The 24,710-nt window shown below is 39.9% G+C and overlaps 1 protein-coding gene across 2 annotated transcripts in view; it reads left to right on the top strand.

Moving 5' to 3' along the window:
- The window catches only part of grid2 (glutamate receptor, ionotropic, delta 2), a 2,355,570-nt gene that overhangs the window by 1,892,592 nt on the left and 438,268 nt on the right, over positions 1–24,710 (top strand). For both annotated transcript variants that reach the window (XM_028802162.2, XM_051927734.1), the window contains exon 8: positions 21,177–21,296. In XM_028802162.2, the coding sequence (XP_028657995.1) occupies positions 21,177–21,296 (120 nt within the window). The remainder of the gene's footprint in view (positions 1–21,176; positions 21,297–24,710) is intronic.

Genomic DNA, 24,710 nt, shown 5'->3' with positions numbered 1-24,710 from the left:
GCATATCACCAATATGTCTGTCCAATCCTCCTGTGCCCAAAGCTGTCTAGTGGCGGTGCATTCGAAAATTAGTAAAAAAAAAACTTCTATCTCATCCGCTTCTATGAGCAAAGCAATATTTGGAACAGAGCACAAGCTTGATCAGACCTTACCACCACTGTAGCTGCAGTCTGGGCCTCCAACTCTGCCAGATGAGTTTAGTTTTCCCCAGCTGTACTCATTGTAACTCTTCCATGATAGTGGAGAAAACAGTGTTGAGGTCCTGCTCTTCTGTCAACTCTGAGCACAATCCTGCCAACTACGCCAGTGTAATAAGACAAAATTGACACAAAAAAAGATTTGGGGATCCTCCCTGTAAATTGTAGTAATCGTAATCGTAAGAGACACATACCTCGGTGCAAGACACATGACAGCCCGCATGGAGTTTGCTAAAAGACACCTGAACGACTCTGAGATGGTGAGAAATAAGATTCTCTGGTCTGATGAGACCAAGATAGAATTTTTTGGCCTTAATTCTAAGCGGTATGTGTGGAGACAACTAGGCACTGCTCATCACTTGTCCAATACAGTCCCCACAGTGAAGCATGGCGGTGGCAGCATCATGCTGTGGGGGTGTTTTTCAGCTGCAGGGACAGGACGACTGGTTGCAATCGAGGGAAAGATGAATGCGGCCAAGTGCAGGGATATCCTGGACAAAAACCTTCTCCAGAGTGCTAAGGACCTCAGACTGGGCCGAAGGTTTACCTTCCAACAAGACAATGACCCTAAGCACACAGCTAAAATAACGAAGGAGTGGCTTCACAACAACTCTGTGACTGTTCTTGAATGGCCCAGCCAGAGCCCTGACTTAAACCCAATTGAGCATCTCTGGAGAGACCTAAAAATGGCTGTCCACCAACGTTTACCATCCAACCTGACAGAACTGGAGAGGATCTGCAAGGAGGAATGGCAGAGGATCCCCAAATCCAGGTGTGAAAAACTTGTTGCATCTTTCCCAAGAAGACTCATGGCTGTATTAGCTCAAAAAGGTGCTTCTACTAAATACTGAGCAAAGGGTCTGAATACTTAGGACCATGTGATATTTCAGTTTTTCTTTTTTAATAAATCTGCAACAATTTCACAAATTCTTTTTTTTGTCTGTCAATATGGGGTGCTATGTGTACATTAATGAGGGAAAAAATTAATTTAAATGATTTTAGCAAATGGCTGCAATATGACAAAGAGTGAAAAATTGAAGGGGGTCTGAATACTTTCCATACCCACTGTATCTGTATATATATATATATATATATATATATATATATATAGATAGATAGATATATATATTGTGATGGATGGCCGGGGCCCATGCCTGGCCGGGATGCCCCTTCAACACATCTGCCAGGGGGCCAAGGGTGGGAAGCCCAGTATCTCCTCCTGGACGCTAGATGGAAGCCTCCTTGGATTGGTGCCAGTGGTACCTCAGACTCCCCAAGGGCTTCATGGGGGTTGGAGTGCTGTGCAGCTCTGTGGGGTTCCGCAGGCACTGCCAGGGGGTGCTGCAACAGGAGCGCCTGGCCCCTTTTGGGCGCTGGTTTCACCCTTAGCTGGAAGTGCAGCTAGGTACCCAATAAAAAGGAGCCAGCGACCACCACTCAGCGGCCAGAGTCGGGAGGTGGAGGACAAAGCTTGCTGAGGAGGAGTGGTGGTGAGAGAAGTGCCCGCCCGCTAAAGAAAAATAAGTCATTTTATATGTGCATCCCGTGTCAATCTGTGTTGGGTCAGGCACAATACATAGCAATATTATATTATATATATATATATATATATATATATAGATAGATAGATAGATAGATAGATAGATAGATAGATAGATAGATAGATAGATAGATAGAGTGGAACCTCGGTTCACGACCATAATTCGTTCCAAAACTCTGGTCGTAAACCGATTTGGTTGTGAACCGAAGCAATTTCCCCCATAGGATTGTATGTAAATGCAATTAATCCGTTCCAGACCATATGAACTGTATGTAAATATATATTTTTTTTTAAATTTTAAGCACAAATATAGTTAAACCATAGAAAGCACAGCATAATAGTAAACTAAATGTAAAAACATTGAATAACACTGGGAAAACCTTGAACAACAGAGAAAACTAACAGTGCAATAGTACGCGCTATAGCGCTACCAATCGCTGGCTAAAAACACTTTTTTTTAATGAGTTTTAAGCACAGGGAAAAAAATGAACATTTGAAAAAATCCGTAATTTAATAAACCACCAAGAAAAGTAACATTGTAACAATGCACGCTACGAACTGATCACTGTAAACAGAAGTGAAAACAAAATCAAGCCCAGTGCATTCTTTAACTGCCTTCCTACCTTATACGTCCAGCTCTCTCTCGCACTGCCTGTGTGTCTGCGTCTCTCTCTCTCTCGCGCTGCCTGTGTGTCTGCGTCTCTCTCTCGCGCGCTGCCTGTGTGTCTGCGTCTCTCTCTCTCTCTCACGCTGCCTGTGTGTCTGCGTCTCTCTCTCTCTCTCACACGCTGCCTGTATGTGTGCGTCTCTCGCTCTTGCTTGCTGCACAGGAAATGCACAGGGAGAGACTGAACATGTACAAACCGAAAGGGAAACTGGCTTGTTCGTATACCGAGTGTGTGGTCGTGAACCGAGTCAAAAGTTTGGCAAACTTTTTGGTCGTAAACCGATTTATACATGTACCGAGACGTTCGTGAACCGAGGTTCCACTGTATATAGATATATATAGATAGATATACACATATTTAAACCTTGAGTTTAACAAAAAAAACATTTTCTGAAAGTGTAATTTTCTACAGTAATGTCTATATTAAACTCCCTCGTTAACATTAAATCATCATAATTTAAAGCTAAATTGGATTAAAGGGTGCCAAATTCAGTCATGAACATTGAATTTGGCCATGGTGGTCTATAGACTGTTATCAGAATTGTGCTGGAATCTATTTTAGAATCTAATCTTCTTCTTTTGGCTGCCGTCATTAAGGGTTGTTACAGCGGACCATCTTTTTCCATATCGTCCTGTCTTCTGCATCTTGCTCCGTTATACCCATCACCTGCATGTTCTCTCTCACCACATCCACAAACCTTCTCTTAGGCCTTCCTCTTTTCCTCTTGCCTGGCAGTTCTATCCTTAGCATCCTTTTCCCAATATACTACATCTCTCCTCTGCACATGTCCAAACCAATGCAATCTCAACTCTCGAGCTTTGTCTCCAAACCGACCAACCTGAGCTGACCCTCTAATGTACTCATCTCTAATTTTGTCCATCCTTGTTATACCTAATGCAAATCTTAACATTTAACTCTGCCACCTCCAGCTCTGTCTCTTGTTATTTGGTCAGTGCCACCATCTCCAACCCATATGACATAGCTGGTCTCACTACCGTCCTGTAGATTTTCCCTTTCACTCTTGCTGATACCCATCTGTCACAAATTACTCCTGACACTCTTATCCTCCTATTCCACCCTGCCTCCACTCTCTTTTTCACCTCTCTTCCACAATCCCCGTTACTCTGTACTGTTGATCCCAAGTATTTAAACTCATCCACCTTTGCCAACTGCATCCTGCATCCACCTTCGCCAACTCCACCCTGCATCCTCACCATTCCACTGACCACCCTCTTATTCACACACGTGTTCTGTCTTGTTCCTACTGACCTTCATTCCTCTCCTCGCTAAAGCATATCTCCACCTTTCCAGGTTCTCCTCAACCCTCTTCCTGTTCTTGCTACAGATCACAATGTCATCAGCAAACATCATAGTCCACGGGGACTCCTGCCTAATCTCGTCTGTTAACCTGTCCATCACCATTGCAAATAAGAAAGGGCTCAGAGCCGATCCCTGATGTAATCCCACTTCCACACTGAATGCATCTGTCACTCCTACTGCAGACCTCACCACTATCACACTTCCCTTCATGCATATCCTGTACAATTCTTACATACTTCTCTGCCACTGCTGACTTCCTCATACAATACCACAACTCTTCTTGAGGCACCCTGTCATATGCCACAGTTTTAGAGGCGGTGTGCAGTTCATCACAAAGAATTATACCACAGCCACCTCCTCGACCAGTATCTCTTGAATTATGGAGGAATGAATGCCTCTGTTAAGGGGATTGTGTCAGGTTTATTAAGCCAAGTTTCAATGAGAAGACACAAACAGATTTTGTTCTTCATATAATATCATTTACCAAAGCAGTTTTATTTCCATTCAAGAGAATATTTAGTAAACATCATTTTAAACTGCAAGGATGTTTATGTACTGCGGATATATTTTTTTGTTTTAATTTGAATTAAATTACTAATGCAGGTAACCCTAGAGGAGGATCTGATTTTAAGTCTTGGTCTTACTATGCTCGTTATTCTTTGATTATCAAGTGATTCAGATTTTGCTTCTGTGTAACAGCTACATGAGACTGACAGATAACAAGATTTAAGATCACAAGGCTGTGGCCTGGATTGTGTTCTGATCAGTCAGCCAGGCAGCTTTGCTGCCATACTTTGATTTAAAACAAAATATCGTCTCCAGTTAGGGTGAAGATCATCACTTTTGAAAAATCCAGGCCTTTTCTAGAAATCGTCCCATAAAGGCTATGCTTTTATTTTCACATCAGGTTTCTGACCAGCAGTGAAGGGAATGCAATCTGCTATAAATCACATCCCCTCTATATAATCCTGGTAAGAGCCCAGGCACAATTAAATTCCAACATCTTCTTTCAGTTTTGTTACATAAAGATATAAAATTTGTCTTTAATATCTCAGATTGCTGCAAATAAATATCATTAATGCCAACATGCAACAATAAGGTAGACACTTCATTGTTGGTCAGAAGGTCCAATTTAGCCTCTATGTCTAATACCTTTTCCCCTGGGAGGCATTTAACTTTAACTGCTGGATTCATTTAGTTAGGAATTGTAGCAGTATGCACTATGGAGTCGCCAATTATGAGCACTTTGTTCCCTGCTTTGACGGACATGTTGCTGAGTGCTGAAAATCTGTTCTTGGTCTAAATTGGTGACCTGGGTTCCAAAGGACTAAATTTTGACTTCTTAGACTCCCATCTCACTGTTACCCACTCACCCTGTGGCTGAATTGGTGCTGCCGATTTTGTTTGCACACTGACTATCCGGAGCGATTGAAGCCAACTCTGCAGTGGACGAATTGTCTAAAACAGTGATCAGCAACCTTCGGCATGCGTACCAAGTGCGACACGCGGAACAATTTTCAGTGACACTCTGATTGAATTGAAATGTAGTAAAAAAATAATATTTAAAATACAGCTCACACATTTGCACCCTGTGACGGATGGTCAGGGCCCATGCCTGGCTGGGACGCCCCTTCACCTTATATATATATATGGGGGGCGAGGGTGGGAAACCCAGTATCTCCCCCTGGATGCTAGATGGCAGCCTCTCTGGGTTGCAGCGGTTCCTTGGACTTCCCCAGGGCTTCATGGGGGTTGGAGTTCTGTGCAGCCCTGTTGGGTTCTGCAGGCACCACCAGGGGGTGCTGCAGCAGGAGCTGCTGGATCTGGAAGTGCAGCTAGATGTTGGCAATCAAGCACCTGGAGCACTTCCGGGTACCCAATACGGGGAGCCAGCGACCATGACTCAGGGGCCAGAATTGGGAGGAAGAGGACGAGGTTGCCAGGGAGGAGTGGTGGAGGAAGAGAAAGTGTGTTTTACTTGTAGTTCTTGGAGTGCTTATACTTGGGACTGTGTTATGTCTGTGGGATTCACGAAGAAGACATGCCCCACAGGTGAAGAAAAATAAATGTGAATGTGAATCTGTGTCGGGTGCTATATAGCATCTTTCTTACAACCCTCACCTACATTTTGATTCCTCTTGCTGGTACAATTAAGGGACATGGCATTATCACTGCCTTTTTAATTATTTTGAAAATCAGAAAATTAACATATATAAATATTTTGTTTTACTACTGATGCCGCCCATGCAATGGTTGGAAAGGAAAAGGGATTTGTTAAACTTCTTGAAAATCATATTAGACATTCAATATTGAGTTTCCAATGCATTATACACCAGGAAAGTATATTATATATATCCATCTATCCATCCATCCTCTTCCACTTATCCAAGGTCGGGTCGCGGGGGCAGCAGCTTGAGCAGAGATGCCCAGACTTCCCTCGCCCCGGCCACTTCTTCTAAGCTCTTCCGGGGGAATCCCAAGGCGTTCCCAGGCCAGCCGAGAGACATAGTCCCTCCAGCATGTCCTGGGTCTTCCCTGGGGCCTCCTCCCAGTTAGACGTGCCCGGAACACCTCACCAGGGAGGCATCCTGATCAGATGCCCGAGCCACCTCATCTGACTCCTCTCGATTTGCAGGAGCAACGGCTCTACTCTGAACCCCTCCCAGATGACTGAGCTTCTCACCCTATCTTATATACAGTATATATACACACACATACAGTACTGTGCAAAAGTTTTAGACAGGTGTGAAAAAATGCTGTAAACAAAGAATGCTTTCAAAAATGGAAGTGTTAATCATTTATTTTCATCAATCAACAAAATGCAGTGAATGAACAAAAGAGAAATCGAAATCAAATCAATATTTGGCGTGACCACCCTTTGCCTTCAAAACAGCATCAATTCTTCTAGGTACACTTGCACACAGTTTTTGAAGGAACTCGGCTGGTAGGTTGTTCCAAACAACTTGGAGAACTAACCACAGATATTCTGTGGATGTAGGCTTCCTCACATCCTTCTGTCTCTTCATATAATCCTAGACACACTTGATGATATTGAGATCAGGGCTCTGTGGGGGCCATACCATCACTTCCAGGACTTCTTGTTCTTCTTTACGCTGAAGATAGTTCTTAATGACTTTGGCTGTATGTTTGGGGCCGTTGTCCTGCTGCAGAATAAATTTGGGGCCAATCATACGCCTCCCTGATGGTATTGCATGATGGATAAGTATCTGCCTGTATTTCTCGGCATTGAGAACACCATTAATCCTGACCAAATCTCCAACTCCATTTGCAGAAATGCAGCCCCAAACATTCAAGGAACCTCCACCATGCTTCACTGTTGCCTGCAGACACTCATTATTGTATCACTCTCCAGCCCTTCGATGAACAAACTGCCTTCTGCTACAGCCAAATATTTCAAATTTTGACTCATCAGTCCAGAGCACCTGCTGCCATTTTTCTGCACCCCAGTTCCTATGTTTTCGTGCATACTTGAGTCGCTTGGCCTTGTTTCCAGGTCGGAGGTATGGCTTTTTGGCTGCAACTCTTCCATGAAGACCACTTCTGGCTAGACTTCTCCGGACAGTAGATGGGTGTACCTGGGTCCCACTGGTTTCTGCCAGTTCTGAGCTGATGGCACTGCTGGACATCCTTCTTTCAAAAGGTAATAAGCTTGATGTGTCTTTCATCTGCTGCACTAAGTTTCCTTGGCCAACCACTGCGTCTACGATCCTCAACGTTGCCCGTTTCTTTGTGCTTCTTCAAAAGAGCTTGAACAGCACATCTTGAAACCCCAGTCTGCTTTGAAATCTTTGTCTGGGAGAGACCTTGCTGATGTAGTATAACTACCTTGTGTCTTGTTGCTGTGCTCAATCTTACCATGACATGAAACTGTCTTGCACAACCTCACCTTGGTAGCAGAGTTTGGCTGTTCCTCACCCAGTTTTAAGCCTCCTACACAGCTGTTTCTGTTTCAGTTAATGACTGTGTTTCAACCTACATGTGACATTGATGATCATTAGCACCTGTTTGGTATAATTGGTTGATCACACACCTGACTATAATCCTACAAAATCCCTGACTTTGTGCAAGTGTACCTATAAGAATTGATGCTGGTTTCAATGATTTGATTTAGATTTTTCTTTTGTTCGCTCAGTTTGCATTTTGTAAATTGATAACAATAAACAATCATTTATATTCCTGAAAGCATTCTTTGTTTACAGCATTTTTTCACACCTGCCTAAAACCTTTGCACAGTACTGTATATTATAATATATATATGTATTTTTATATATACATATATATATATATATATATATATATATATATATATATATATATATATATATATACACACACCATTCCATAAATTTTCTATTATTCTTCTCAGTTAATAAATGTCCCTAAATGGTATTCTCTATGTTATTCATTATAATGTTACAGTCAATGACCAAGAATATTTAGACTGGACTGGCCTCAACTAGTAATGCTGGAACGTCTCTGCAATGATAGTCACTTAACGTAATCCCAAATAGACATTTTTTGCTGTTTTAGATTATATTTTGATTAGCTCCAGATTACATAAATCATTGGTCCTTTAAAGGTAACTCATTTTCTCATTCTAAATATCAATGGGCATATAAAAGCATGTATCTAAAAATATTTACTCTTACACATTTGCTTATACACTAGGTTCTGACCATGTTATGCTAATCACATTTTTTTAATTATTTAATTATCCCAATTGTTATACCAGTTAAACCCAATCACTGTGAATTCATAATAATCATGTAGTATTCCCATTAATATAAATATTAAAAAAATACATATTGCTTATGAGTTCCTTTATCCCGCTTTGCTTACAGATAATTTGCTTTTCCTTCTATATCTTTAATAATTTTATGGTTGAAATCCTCTTTGAAAGACATTGCTGCGGAAAAGAGAAGGAAGAAGTCAAGCACCTGGTTGTCAAACAAGTGGATGAACTGAACAGTTAAAGTGGGCTCTGGCAAAGAATAATGAGCCCTGCAGAGTAGAAGTGTGACAAAATATCTGAGTATTAAAGCAGGTCTTGGGGTCCAACACCTCATGACAAATGAGACAACATCTAGATCTTTTGGTACAAGGTGGATGGATGCCATCTATGATTCGTTACCCACAATGATCTTTTGGGCTCAACCATCATTAGCACAGTTGAGTTCTTATCGGCCAGGACCTGGGATGCCTTGGACTGGGATTTAAATTTGTTGACCAGTAGTTAGTCAGTCAATGGCCTGATCCATGACTTGAACCCTAACTGGTATGGCTGGGGTCTCCTTGGAGTCCTGCAGACCTTTATCATAGCCCAGTCTCCGGGTTCAACTTCAAATGCTGTCATCTATGCTGTACTAGGAAAAAACAGTTTTCACCTGCAAGTGTAAAGACTTAAAACATTTCAATTAAATAGTCAGTATATTAATTCTTCATCTGTAGCTACTTATGGATCCCAAAAATAATGTCTCAGAAGATGTCAGATTTATTCTGTTGGGGGTACCCCTTATCAGAAATATTGCTAGCGGTAAAACAGATGGTCATTTCAATCCAGTCTGTGCTTGTGTCTGAGCCAACTTGCTTTTAATTATCAAAATAAATTCTAAAGGTGATAAGCACAATGTTCAGCTTTCATCTCAATTTGGCTATTATATTAAAAAATAAATCCTTAAATGAAAGCTTTCCTTTATAGCTATTTCCAGATTGGCCGCTGCTGCAAATTCTACTCAGTTGAAAACATGACCCTCATAACAAGTAAATTATAAAAATACAATCAATCTTAATACATACCAAGGGAAAAGTATTCAATAATAAATCATTACAAAATTTGTCTCATAATATTCAAATTATTAGCATTGGTCCCATTATAATATTCATATTATTGGTACATAACTGAAAAATGGCATCAAAAATTAAAATGTACAATAAAAACCCTTCCCCCTTTATTGACACTTGTGTTAATATTGCTATTATTAACTTACTAACAGAGGAGATGTGGAGCAAGAAGGTATTGGACAGCAAAAACCCTGAAACTAATCCCAGTAATATGACAACTTAATAAAAGCCAAATGTTGTAATCCTCTTACAGAGAATACTGTATGTCCAGGGATGGAAAAGTATCTAAAGCAAAAATAAGTTAGAGTGTTATGGAGGTTATTAGTTAAAGATGCATGTTCTCTGCAGGTTCCTGTAAAAAGCAAGAAAAGTTTAGCAAATTATCATAAAATACAAATTTGTCTCCGTGTTCACTATACCCTTTCCCTAAATGGATGGCATTGTATACCAGTGTCCTCCACAGAACATCTCTCAGTCAGCATTGTAAGCAGAGGTCAAGAATAAAACACAGTCTGGATGTATAATTTCTTAATTATTTAGATATCAGGTCAAAATGTAACCAAAACAGTTAGGTTCCACATTTCCATTTCTAATATCTCTAATTATAAGACATTGTCCAAATATGCAAAGTCCCAAAAACATTTTTCCGTTTATGCAGAAATTTCTATTTACTATACCTAAGATTAACAAGGTATAAAAGGTATAAAATACTTTATCCTTCCCCACCGAAAAGGCCCTTAAATTAATGTATAGGTCACTTAGATCAACAAAAATTATTTTGAAATCCAGCTTTCTAAAAGTTTAGTATTTCTTTGCATATACAGTATCTCAAGTATTATTTATGTTTCTTTCTTTACTAATTATTTTACTAATTAAAGTACCACATACATTTTTATCTTAAGCTTTATGAATGTAATAAAATGTCTGGAATGTATCTTTAAAGTATCAAATTATAAAAGTGAGCCTTTCACCAGCTTTGTATTCATACAAACATCAGCATTCCATTCTGTTTCACATTTAAGATGTGAAGGTTACCTATAAGGGGATAAGAAAAGAAATCATGCGTTTTCACACAAAAAAAAAATCAAATGGAGAATCCTCTCCTTTGTCAGTTAATCTTCACAGAATCTTAACATAATACTTTACATTTATTTATGTTAAATAACATTGATGTCTTCTCCCCATAACCTCATGCCAAAGCCAGTTGCACTCTTTTACTGATATACAGTAATCCCTCCTCCATCGCGGGGGTTGCATTCCAGAGCCACCCGTGAAATAAGAAAATCCGCGAAGTAGAAACCATATGTTTATATGGTTATTTTTATATATTTTAAGCCCTTACAAACTCTCCCACACTATTATAAACATTTCACGCACAGTTATACAGCATAAACCCTTTGTATTCTCTTAGATATTAGGTAAGATTCGTTGAAATTATGTATGTAAACACAGTTTACATACAGTAAAACATAAATATTATTTTAAAGATATCGAGCGTCTCCGATATCATACGTTACAGCCATTACAACAGACAGGCCACCAGCAATAAATACGTACAATGCAAGAAAAATTGTATACAGTAAAATGTGTGTACAGCGACACTAAACTATGTACATGTAATAAGTACTGTACGTAAATAATTAATTATGGTTACTCACCAACAATGACACGACGACTTGTCCGATAACGATGAGTTTAATTTTACTGCACAACAAAGGATAGCGTTACAGCTCTTCTAAAGGAGCCTCTTCAGGCGACTGTTTAGCACTGCCGTTGTTCTTCTTCCAGCACTCTTCAATCCAAATCCCTAAAGCAGATTTCATCCAGACTACTGCCTTATCACGTCCCCTTGCAACTCGTTTTGCGCCCTGATTAAAGGACACTGCGGCCGTAGATCTTATATGCTTTTCCTCCTTTTTAAATAAAAAGAATCGTGGACTCATTGATGCTGTAATTGTGTCCTACAGCGGTGTAGCTGTTTCCTTCCTTCAACATATCCAAAACTTTTTTACCTTTTCTGCAATCCTGAAGCATTAGCAGTAACGTGCATTAATGCTGAATGAGTGAGATGAGACTTCCTGGTTAATGCAGCACTCCGTTGCTGAGCCAATCAGCAGCACACAGGAACTTAACTGCGTGCTCTGATTGGGTAGCTTCTGAGCCATCCGCCAATAGCGTCCCTTGTTTGAATTCAAATGCGTCCCTTGTTTGAATTCAAATGGGCAAATCAACTGAGGAAGCACACGTACTGTAGACCGCAGACATCCGCGAAGCAGTGAAAAATCCGCGATATATATTCACATATGCTTACATTTAAAATCCGCGATGGAGTGAAGCCGCGAAAGACGAAGCGCGATATAGCGAGGGATCACTGTATTCCAGACTTTTCTTGTCTCTGTAGAAAAAGCAGTCTGTCTTCCTTTTAGTCAATCTCCCTTCCCCCCCCCCCCCCCCTTTTTAAGCTTATCTTAGGATGGAGTACTACCTAGACTGTCAGCCAGTGGTTATCTGCAGCTTCCTTACTGTTTTAAATAATGTCTCCTTCCATTTCATTTCACTTTCTTTTTAAATTATTAAAATCCTCTCTCCATTTCAGCCTGGCCAGTACTCAAAGGAAAGGGGTGCTCATACACCTACTCATATCTCTTTTAGTTAGAATGAAGAGCTCCAAACTGTCTTTAACACATTCAAATACACCCCAGTATTATTACTTTTTAGAGCATTAACACATACTTTATCTTTCAGGCTTCTATTTGCCCTCTCTCAACTCACCACACTTTAAGACATCTTTTAAGACACACACTCACTATGATGGAAAACAAACAATGCAGCAAAGGAAACAGAAAGAAGTGAACCCTGAAGAAGAGCAAGCTCCACCCTCACTTACTTTACTGATCAGGACAAGCAAACATCAATCAACCTTTCATGGTGCTAGCTGGTGTTAAACATCATCAAATAGGGAGCACAACACAATCCTGTTCAGCTCTATACAGTGCTGGTCTCCAGATCAAGGAAACTCTGTTGGCGAACTGAGTCAGCAACAACAAGGAAAGAACTTCCATTGCAATCTCATTCTGCAACAACAAGGACAAATCCAACTATCGAGAAACCACAGTACGATACCACAGCAGGAAAGCATTCCAAAGAAAGCTATGCAGGCACAGAGAATACACCAACACAACACAAAGAATATGCAACCTTGAACCTTCACTTCCCATTGTCGGCCATATTGCACTATAGTAGTTTCCAAAATACACAACCTCACACACTCAGACACACTGCAGCCTTCATTGTGTTTCTCAGGGTAGCTGTTTTTAAATCATATTCCAAAATCAAGTGTGAACTAAATCCAGTCGTTTCCAAGTAGGTCATCATTTGACCCACAGTCATTGGTTTAGCATTAATAAGCAGAGAAATAGATCATCCACGTACTGGATGAAAAACTAAAATTAAATCTTCCAGGTCAGTTTTAAGAACTTGGTTGAAGATGTGCAGTGAATGTTTGATGCCTTGAAGCATTCTTGTGTAAGTGCATTGTTTTCTTCTGTAAAGGCAAACAGTGGCTGGCATGCTTCAGGTAATGAATGCTGAAAAAAGCTGCACATAGGTCAGTGACAGAAAATATTTTACAGTCTCTGGAATATTTGTGAGCAATGTGTGGGGGTTAGGGACGTCTGCTGGCCAATCTTGCACTATTTCATTTACAGCTCTTAGGTCATGCAATAACCTCACTTTGATCTGTCAGCTTTCAGAACGGGGAGCATGTTACAAATGCTCTGTGTTTCTTTTAGCACTCCTGCCTGCAATAAGCCTGTTATTGTGCTGTAAATTCCTTCTGTGACCTCTGGTTTTAGTGGAAACTGAATTTTCAAGGCAGTTTGCTTCCAGGTTTCACTCTTACCTAGTAAGCAACTTTAAAGTGGGTTACATAGCCTTTGGCAATCTAGACTCAATAAACAATCCCCACACTTTCCAGAGGTCAGCTACAGCTTGGCTGATAGAATAAGGTGGTGTGTCCCCTATTAGATAAATAGATAAATGCAATAGCTTGAATTGTCATTTGTGTCTGACCACCATTTGGAGTAATACATACCCTATCCAGGGTGCACCAAATGGTCACGTTCAGTTTTCACAATGCATCTCTCCCTAGCAGATTCAAAGGCGAGTGGTCAGAGACGGGAATTCTAGATATTGCGCCTTGTGCACAAAGAGTTACTGGAGCCATCAAAGGAATTAACTGTGTTTGAGCCGAGAATCCTACCATCTTAACATGCTTGCCAGACATGGGAAGGTGCATTGCATCGTTTTTCTTTATACCAGTGTAAATGACTCCAGTGTCTATCATCACAACACCGCTCTTTCCTTCGATTTCAATTGTCATTACTGGTTCAGCATCTGAGTTTCCTATCAATACTGGATATTGGCCTTCCCCAGTAGGATTCCCTGGGCACCCCTAGATGTCCTGATTAAATCCCAGCCATGTGTTGGCTGGCCCTGGAACAGCCTGCTGTTGACACCCCAATTTAACTGACTTGGGTTTAGCTGGAATTTAAACTGACGATTCGGATTACTCTGAGCTGACTGATTATTACTTTGTTGTCTTGAGTTCACTTTACAATTTCTCCACTTATACCCTGACTGGCCAGACCCTGAACACACACCAGGTGGTCCTCGTGATGGATTGAAAGTTCCATCTTTCTTGTTTTTCTACTGGCCCTTCCCCCAGTTCAGCTGCTGGACATAAATATTAACAGGGGCCGAAGCCAAGGCCACCGGGGATGGTCTGGCGACTGCTGGGCCATGAGTCGGGGGAGGAGATAACACTGGTGCCATCACTAAATGTTGTTCTGCAGCACCTGCCTCCGGAGCACAGGTCAGCAGAGTGTATGATTTCTTTTTGTTTTTCTGCTAGAGCTCCCTGGTCCTCACTTTGCTGGTCATCTCAGCTTGTTCCCATCACTCCAACATTTGTTCACAACATTAAATCCACTTCAAGAAATCTTGTCAAGTAAACTTTTTTAACCTTTTGACAGACCCTTCCTGAATACAAACAAAACAACACACGTTCAAGTTTTTTTTTTTTTTCTTTCTTAAGGTTTTTGCAGATACTTTTTGCAGTGTATTCTCTCTCTGATCGTTCGTATACTGACTGCGAGCAATCAGCACACACCTATCTCTTCTAAATGCACTCCGGTTACAATATCAGTTTTATCCGCTCTACTCAAACTTCTCAATTGCTATTTTTCTTTCTTCTATATATATGATTTTTACAATTTGTACTCATCTTATTTGAAGTGGTTTGGCTTTTATGTTTCTACAGTAATTGCTATACCTCCTGACAGCAATAATGTCTAAGTTGAAAATTTCTCAATGTGTCTCTATAAAAGGTGTTTGATTACAGAATCGCTACTCACACTCGTTATGTGCTTAATTACTTTATTTCGTTTCTCGTTACTGACTTCTTGGGACCCAGAGCTCATTCACATTCACACTTGTCTCCAATGCTGGGTCTTATTTTACTACCACTGAGAGATAGTGGAGCTCATGCAGTCACTCACTCATTTCTTTTTTGGGGATGGGGTATTTAAAATATATGTGTGTATGCCTACACTTCACCTAGGTGCTTTTGTAATTTTAGTGTTATTAACCTAAAACCCTACGCCATCAGTTCATGCTCACTAACAGGGCTACACTGGCAACTGCTTGCACAAAATTATATTTTATTTAAGCCTATAACGCAATATATGTATACTCAACCCTACATGGAAAGCTTATATTTACACCTGCGCAGAATTTACATGCAGTCAATTAGTCACCGTTTCCTCGCATACACCATAACCCCTATTCTATCCTATACTCACCTATCTATCTTTGTAAAGCTACTATACTAGCGCAATTCTTGCCTAAGCTTCCCTACGCTTTCTGTCAGTTACTCTAATGCAGGGGTCTCCAACCTTTTTCCCCCTGACAGCTACTTTTACAAAATGAAAATGGCCGAGAGTTACTCATGTCTTCTAATGTTTATTCTCATAGCTTATTTCAACCCAAACAAACTGAATAAGCTTGTTTTGCCTAAACATTTACAAAATTTTGGTATCCACAACTCACATTTTGCATTAAAACATAAAAAATATTCAGTTCACCTGCAAGTGCATTTTGTATGTCTGTATGCATTTTCTCGTGTATCTCACACTATTGAATTAAAACATAAATGCTGACAAAACAATGCAATTACAAATACACAGATATTACTTATTCCTTTGTCATTTTGTTACATGTCACTGTTTCACTTCACAAGAGTATTCACATGTCCAGTTGCATGTGTGATGTGTTTTTTAGTTAGTGAGATGACTGGCACTGCATGGAGTCAACAAGAGAGGTGTATGGTGGAGTGTAGTCGCATAGGTTCACTCTTATGGAGTCAATGTTCATCTGTCAGTCTTGTTCTGAACGTTGATTCCATGACATTCATGTCAGAAAAGGCAGACTCACAGAGGTATGTAGACCCAAACAAAGCAGACATTTTCAGAGCTGCTTGGTGAAGATTCTTATAGTTATCTGGCTCTACTAAGCTCCAGAAATGCTGAGAATGCTGTTGAGACTTTAACTGCAAATTATTTTGAAGGTTTACTAATATATAATATATAAAATCCAATCTCTGTCTGTCTGTCTGTGTGTCTGTCCGCTTTTCACAAGAGAACTACTTAATGGATTTAGATCGGGTTTTTTTCTATAATTTGCTTGAACATTCCAGTTGATTTTGTGATTTTTCTCATCATGCTATGTATTGTAGCTCGCTTGCAGTACCGATTTATTTGCGCAAATCCGAGAAGCACGCAGCGGGCCGAGGGGAGGGGCCGTCCTCACTTACTCGTCAGCTTCAGGGCATGTTCCTTAACTCCACTTAGTTTGCGAACAAGAGAACAATTGAATTCAACTTTGTTTGATATTTAAAATAAAGTGTTACTTAGGTCTTGATGAGTTTGAGTCCAGATATTCTCTTAAGTGTATGCCACATTGAAAAGATAGATTGCAATTCAGATTGTGGATTGTGATTTTGTGTTCAAAGGATCGTGATGTGATTTTTTGGAAAGATTGCCCAACCCTAATTTGACTAATCAAGTTTTCAAATTTATGTAGGATTCATTAACCCTTTGGTGAGCTACTTGGAAAGGGGTTGCGAGCTACTGATAGCTTGTGAGCAACGTGTTGGAGACCCCTGCTCTAATGCTATCTTTCTCTCACACTAACTCATTCACATATTGCGCTCAACCTCTCTAAGCTTTCTTTTAAATAAACCCTTCCTTAAGCTATTCTTGCCCTATATCTATTCATTCACTCCACCTGCCTTGATACCCTCCCCTCCAGACCGTACTACTATTGACGGAATGAGAGCGGATCTTACAGGAGTTTCACCTGCGTTCAAAGCCCTGTCTCTAATCCAAGGCAGTAACAACAGGTCTTCATCTGGAGTCAGTTCTCCCACTGATGTACTTTACAGGTAAAAGGACAGAGGTTCCTTTAGCACTATACAGTGTTTTAGCATACCTCAACCTGCACTTTCTCGTACAATCGGCCCAAGTTTGGCACCTCCTTGTGCAGCCTCCTGCACCAGCCAGCTCAAGCAAAATTCACTTGGAAGGTGATCTGGATACCCCTCTGGTAACTTCTTACAGGGCCGGTCCAAACTCAGCAACTCTTTTGTGCAGCCTCTTGCACCTAGCTAGCTTGCATGATCTGCTCAATCTTGGCACTCCTTGTGCAGCTTCCTTCACCAGCTAGCTTGCACGATTGGCTTAGACCTGGCAACTGCTTGTGCAGCCTCCTGCACCCAGATAGCCCAAGCACAATCGCCAGGAAAGTAACCCTGACTCAGTAAGAGCTATACTCCTGGAATTTTTTGTCTACACTCTGGATTCCTACTGTCATCACAGTGGAGCATTTAACCATAGATCTTACACTGACCAATTCAGTCCCCTGTCCCACCTGGGGCAGAGCAGTATCCATCAGTCTCTCTAAAGCTGTAAAACATGCATGCACACACTCACAGTCAGTCACATGATTTCACAGCAGTTCACAGCCGGCTTTACCTTAATTCTACATGCCAGTCCCCTGCTCTGCACTATACTGAACTTTTTAGAAAGGGTACTTCTCTGTTGGAGGGCTGAGATCTCTATGGAACCAACACAAACATTTTTACAGTGAAAAAAAAAATCACTTACCTCTTTTGGGTGGCTACCATCTTGTGTTTGTTGCTAGACCCTCATCCCAACCTTCGGATCAGCACTCGGCCTTTTTCTATCGCGTTGGGCTCACCAAAAATCAGTTGAAGCAGATTAGGCAGCACGAGAACCCTCAGCCCCAAAGAAGACACTTGGGAGTCTCAAGACAGGCAGCAGAATCAAGATTTATTGTATGATACACATACAAACTCACTTAAGATGGGAATGAGTGAGTAGGCATCTTTTACATTTATTACAATTCTTATCATACAAGCTATTATTCATCCTCATCTGACTCCTATCATTTCACTGCTCTAATCTTGCCTCTAATTAATTCTACCAATATTTCTTAACTGAGGGGGTTTCAAAAACCCTCTCTGTGCACCATTTCTGTTTGATAAGGCCTATTCTTACTCCTTACTAGCTTGTTGCTTGCTACTTGCTATTATTTACAGCCAAAGAGTTCACATTCCCTCTCTATGTGAGGGGCCCATCTTTCTCCAGCTCTCCTGCATGCCTAACCTTTGGCTTAATGAACTATTGTTGGTTTGTAATTCTTATAGAATAATAAAAAAATATGTAGGCATAAGCTTTTTTTTCCTAATTCTTACATCTTAATGCTTAGTAAAATATAGAGTCAACTTTTCTCATATGTTTATACTTTTCTAATACGTAGAGATTACCAATTTTAAGAATACATTTTTCCATAGATGATGGATAAAAATTATCATAAGTATAGTCTGTTAATGGTAACCTTATATGAGTATTTTAATTTTCTAGATGAGTCAGGGGCATACATGGTAAAAGTCCTCAAGTTTGGTCTAGTAGGAATAAATTATTGGATAAGCAGAATTTTGTGCTTCAGTCTTAGGTACTTAGCTTGTTAAGCCTAAGTGGCTTTTTTGCCTTAAATAGCAGTATTTACTGTTTTTAATTTGCTTGTTTTCTTAACCTGCTGCCAATTATCCATGGGATTTAAATGACAAAGGAGCTCATCATTGTCTCATCAGCAGCTCAGCATTTAAGTTGGTCCCTTTTACAACTGTGTGTATTCATCGTGCAGTATTTGTTTTAGCAGAAGATTTGAAAGGAAAATGAGGACAACACCTTAAGGACTGAAAGTATCTGCTCCAGTCCACATATAATTTGGAGAATATTCTAAGATTAAACATTTACAATATAAAAGTCACTTGTCATGAAAGAATGAAAGCACCAACTAGTTACAGAATTAAACAACAATTTCAAATATGAGCAAACAATTAAGAAACTGGGTTGAAAGAAAAACCTGCATCTACTGGGCTCCTACAGGACAGAACATTAGGACTTCTGATACAGAGTATACAAATTATTTATCTGTGGACTGGTTGTTGTTCTTTGAGTTTAAAATTATTTTCAGAGCTTGTTATTGTTTTGCATAATAGTACTTCACTATAACAGAAGTGCTCCTGGGCTACTCTTTCACACATACCTTATTTTGTTGGACATTGGAATAATACTAGTTTTCTCAATAAAAATGGGCATAAACACTACAGCTCTCTTATGTGACTGGACAAAGAAAAAATCTACATATATATATGTGTGCGCGTCTCTCTCGCGCTGTCTGTGTGTGTGCGTCTCTCTCTCTCTCTCTCGCGCGCTGCCTGTGTGTGTGCGCGCGTCTCTCTCGCGCTGCCTGTGTGTGTGTGCGTCTGTCTCTCTCGCGCTGCCTGTGTGTGTGCTCTCTCTCGCGCGCTGTGTGTGTGTGTGTGTGTGTGTGTGTGTGTCGCACTTTCTCGCTCTCTCTCTCTTGCTCGCTGCACAGGAAATGCACAGGGAGAGACTGAACATGTACAAACCGAAAGGGAAACTGGCTTGTTCATATACCGAGTGTGTGGTCGTGAACCGAGGCAAAAGTTTGGCAAACTTTTTGGTCGTAAACCAATTTGTACGTGTACCGAGACTTTCGTGAACCGAGGTTCCACTGTATTGTGATAGTTAGTTTTGAAATTGTTGCTTTTAAATATAATATTCTCAGTCACACTTAATCAAATTCATGGGCACGGTGAACTGGAGTCTGTTCTGGCAGCACAGGGCAAAATGCAGAAATTAATCCAAACTCAGAGTCAAAGATGAGCCAATTTGAAATCACCAATTATCCAATCATAGTGCTCTTGGTGATCTGCGCCACCACCACCTGATCAAAGCACCATGTTGTCCTTACATTGATGGATTGAAGGCCAGAGGACCAGATGACCATCATTGTCTAATTCTTCTATGTGGAGCCTGAAAACCATAAGGACTAATTGAGATCATTTATGTTAATTAGAATGCCTAGAGGAACCCCTGCAGATTTTGTTATTTTTCTCCAGCCATCTGGAGTTTTTTCCCCTGTCCTCCCTGGTCATCGGACCTTACTTTTATTCTATGTTAATTAGTTTTGCCTAATTTTATTTCTGTATTTATTTATATATGTCTATTGCTATTTGCACTACTGAGGCAATGGGTAACTAATTTTAACATTATATTATGATAAAAGTTAATTAAGAATATTAACCCAGCAGCAGAATACATTACAACTGGTTACTTGGATATTTTTACAATATTCTTACATTTGCTAGAATAAGTGACTTGCTCTTAAAAACACAGTGAACTGGGAGTAAGTCCTCAACTAGCAACTTTGTTTTTGAAGTCTACTGTCTTAACTATTACACTTTACTGACTTTAACAAAAGAAATGTTTAAAATTATAAGGAATTTACACTATGTACTAGTCTAGCATTCACCCCTGGATGAAAAGCTGTGTCTTTCAAATGTTTTTGCTGCTAGGCTATAGAGAAATAATGGTACACTTGATAGAATTGTACTTCATACTCTCCCACCTATACCCATTCACTTCAGTTTTGCTTGTCCTTGTAAATCTAGTTCTTTTTTTAATGAGTGTTTCACTTTCACCTATAAACTATGATTTAATCATCTCAAAGAATTAATTTCCTTTATTTTGATCTATGAAATACAGATTTGTTGATACTGGTAATCCCGCATTGCCTGGTAGTTAGCCAAGGAGCCAATCTTGGAACAGAGTGGTTGTCTATAGTTGTGCATTACTTGGATTACTTTTTCAATATGATTAAAAAAAATAGATGCAGTCAATGTGTGATTGAAATATACATGATAATTAAGGCTTTATTACATTATGTGGTCATATCTATTATTCTCTTGTATGGAAATGATAGACCTCCAAAATGTGTAACTATTACAAATTTTTTATTCACTTGCTTATTTCATTTGATATCTATTTTCTTTATCAGGTGAAAGAAAATGCACAGGGCAATACTACTGTAAGATAATAACTAATGAGGTACTGCAATGTGTTCTCTGTTTGCTTGTAGGGTGGTGTTAGTGGATTAACCAGTCTTCTGGAATTTAATGACAATGGTGTGAATCCAAATATATACTTTGAAATTCTTGGAACAAACTATGGAGAAGACCTTGGCAGAGGTGTTCACAAAGTAAGTAAAAAAGCTTTTGTGGAAAATAAAAATATTAATAGAAGTTAATTTCACTTTAACCTCATTAAAATAACAGTGTACAAAATAAAAGCCTTCCTCATGGGACTTTCTTCTGTAACTCATTCAGTTGATATGCTTGCTTGTGTATCAATTCAGTGTGAATACTACAAGGTATGCATGGAAGAGCCCATATTTTCCAGAGGAGGAAATTTGCTGTTGTACAGAAGTTCCTAAAGACCTGTATATATAATTTCAAGTCCCGCGAGTTGAGACCTTGGCCTTGAGATTTTTTCAAGTCACACCCTCTTCTCAACGATATACAACGTTGCACACAGTACTCTCACCTCATTTGTTTGAATACTTTTGACAGACTCATTTTCTGTTCTCTCATCTCTTATAAATTTTAAATTTATGATCACGGATAAGCGATGCAAAATAGAATCGAAAGAGTTAAACGATTGGACATATTAGAATTTCTACAGCCAATAATGGATACAAATCCATACTTCCAAAAGTATCGCACTTTACACAAAATTTATCTGCATAACCCCCACATGCATTTATTGGTTTACTTTACAAAATACCATTATTAACTCCTGATGATGTAGATCATTTTGTCTGTGCTGAAATTCCAACCAGGGAAACCTATCCTGAATTATGGTACAAAGGCATTAAATACATGTCTCATGGACCTCATTTAAAAGATTCAGTATGTTGGGACTCCAAAAAAAAAGTGTTTAAAGAAATTTTCTAAAGCTTTCATTAATTCAAGAGATATGACTAAGGCAGTGCAGTGCTGAGAAAATTATTGAGAAAAAACTTGTTGTTTTGTGCTTGTGGTGACGTATTTGAGAGGATTTGGTTAGTAAATCAACCTTTATTTGAATCCGGGACTGTGCTTGTGTATTTGTGTTGGGGATTTTGGGCTTGCTGATGCCCGGGTTTCCATCACTATATATTATAATATGTATATAAAAAAACGTGTGTGTATATATACAGTGCATCCGAAAAGTATTCACAGCGCATCACTTTTTCCACATTTTGTTATGTTACAGCCTTATTCCAAAATGGATTAAATTCATTTTTTTTCCCTCAGAATTCTACACACAACACCCCATTATGACAACGTCAAAAAAGTTTACTTGAGATTTTTGCAAATTTATTAAAAATAAAAAATTGAGAAAGCACATGTACATAAGTATTCACAGCCTTTGCCATGAAGCTCAAAATTGAGCTCAGGTGCATCCTGTTTCCCCTGATCATCCTTGAGATGTTTCTGCAGCTTAATTGGAGTCCACCTGTGGTAAATTCAGTTGATTGGACATGATTTGGAAAGGCACACACCTGTCTATATGAGGTCCCACAGTTGACAGTTCATGTCAAAAGAGCACAAACCAAGCATGAAGTCAAAGGAATTGTCTGTAGACCTCCGAGACAGGATTGTCTCGAGGCACAAATCTGGGGAAGGTTACAGAAAAAATTCTGCTGCTTTGAAGGTCCCAATGAGCACAGTGGCCTCCATCATCCGTAAGTGGAAGAAGTTCTAAACCACTAGGACTCTTCCTAGAGCTAGACAGCCATCTAAACTGAGCGATCGGGGAGAAGGGCCTTAGTCAGGGAGGTGACCAAGAACCTAATGGTCACTCTGTCAGAGCTCCAGAGGTCCTCTGTGGATAGAGGAGAACCTTCCGGAAGGACAACCATCTCTGCATCAATCCACCAATCAGGCCTGTATGGTAGAGTGGCCAGACGGAAGCCACTCCTTAGTAAAAGGCACATGGCAGCCCGCCTGGAGTTTGCCAAAAGGCACCTGAAGGACTCTCAGACCATGAGAAAGAAAATTCTCTGGTCTGATGAGACAAAGATTGAACTCTTTGATGTGAATTGCCAGGCATCACGTTTAGAGGAAACCAGGCACCGCTCATCACCAGGCCAATACCATCCCTACAGTGAAGCATGGTAGTGGCAGCATCATGCTGTGGGGATGTTTTTCAGCGGCAGGGACTGGGAGACTAGTCAAAGGATAAAGGGAAAGATGACTGCAGCAATGTACAGAGACATCCTGGATGAAAACCTGCTCCAGAGTGCTCTTGACCTCAGACTGGGGCGACGGTTCTTCTTTCATTAGGACAACGACCCTAAGCACACAGCCAAGATATCAAAGGAGTGGCTTCAGGACAACTCTGTGAATGTCCTTGAGTGGCCCAGCCAGAGCCCAGACTTGAATCTCTGGAGAGATCTTAAAATGGCTGTGCACCGACGCTTCCTATCTAACCTGATGGAGCTTGAGAGGTGCTGCAAAGAGGAATGGGCGAAACTGGCCAAGGATAGGCATGCCAAGCTTGTGGCATCATATTCAAAAAGACTTGAGGCTGTAATTGCTGCCAAAGGTGCATTGACAAAGTATTGAGCAAAGGCTGTGAATACTCATGTACATGTGATTTCTCAGTTTTTAAATTTTTAATAAATTTGCAAAAACCTCAAGTAAACTTTTTTTACGTTGTCATTATGGGGTGTTGTGTGGAGAATTGAGGAAAAAAATGAATTTAATCCATTTTGGAATAAAGCTGTAACATAATAAAATGTGGAAAACGTGATGCGCTGTGAATACTTTCCGGATGCACTGTATGTACACATATTATGAACACATACCAGAGTTACTAAAAAGAAAGAAAATGTTAAAAGAAAATTTTTGACTTGGCAGTCACAGCCACAGTGAAGCAGCATAAAGCAGCTCCAGTAGTGTTTCTTGACACACGTCTGCTGCATAATTCATTGGCTGAAAGCACTCAGGGTTAGTGTGTCAGAGAGAGGATGTGCAGCATTTTTCACAATGGCACTGTTTTTTTTTTATTTTATTGATTTTATTGCAAACATTCCATACAAATAGATCAGTTTTTACAAAAAATAGGATTGAAAACAAAATCAACCCCCACCACTGAGAAAGAGAGCATGGCCAACGGAGTAAAACTTAAAGCTACTAAGAATAAATAAATTGATGAGTTTAATAGGCGGATAAAGATAAATGGAGAAGAAAAAGAAATGAGAAGAGAATCTGCTTCCTCAGTGCTTTAAGAGCTTATTCTAAAATGTTATTGATTAGATCCTGCCAGGTTTTGAAAAAGTTCTGCACAGATCCACTAAGTGAGAATTAGATTTTTTTCTAATTTCAAATAAAATAAAACATCAGTTACCCACTGATTTAAAAGAGGAGAGTTAGGATTCTTCCAGTTTAGCAAAATAAGTCTGCGTCCCAATAGTGTAATAAAGGCAATCACAGTTTGTTTGTCCTTCTCCACTTTAAGCCCATCTGGAAGAACACCAAACACAGCTGTTAATGGGTTAGAAGGAATTCTGACACCAAGGCTGTCTGAAAGGCACTTAAAAATTTTTGTCCAGAATTTGGTGCAGGCC

This window comes from Erpetoichthys calabaricus, chromosome 5 (assembly GCF_900747795.2).
Source record: "Erpetoichthys calabaricus chromosome 5, fErpCal1.3, whole genome shotgun sequence".
Lineage (NCBI taxonomy): Eukaryota > Metazoa > Chordata > Cladistia > Polypteriformes > Polypteridae > Erpetoichthys > Erpetoichthys calabaricus.
This window is presented reverse-complemented; position numbering and strand designations above follow the sequence as displayed.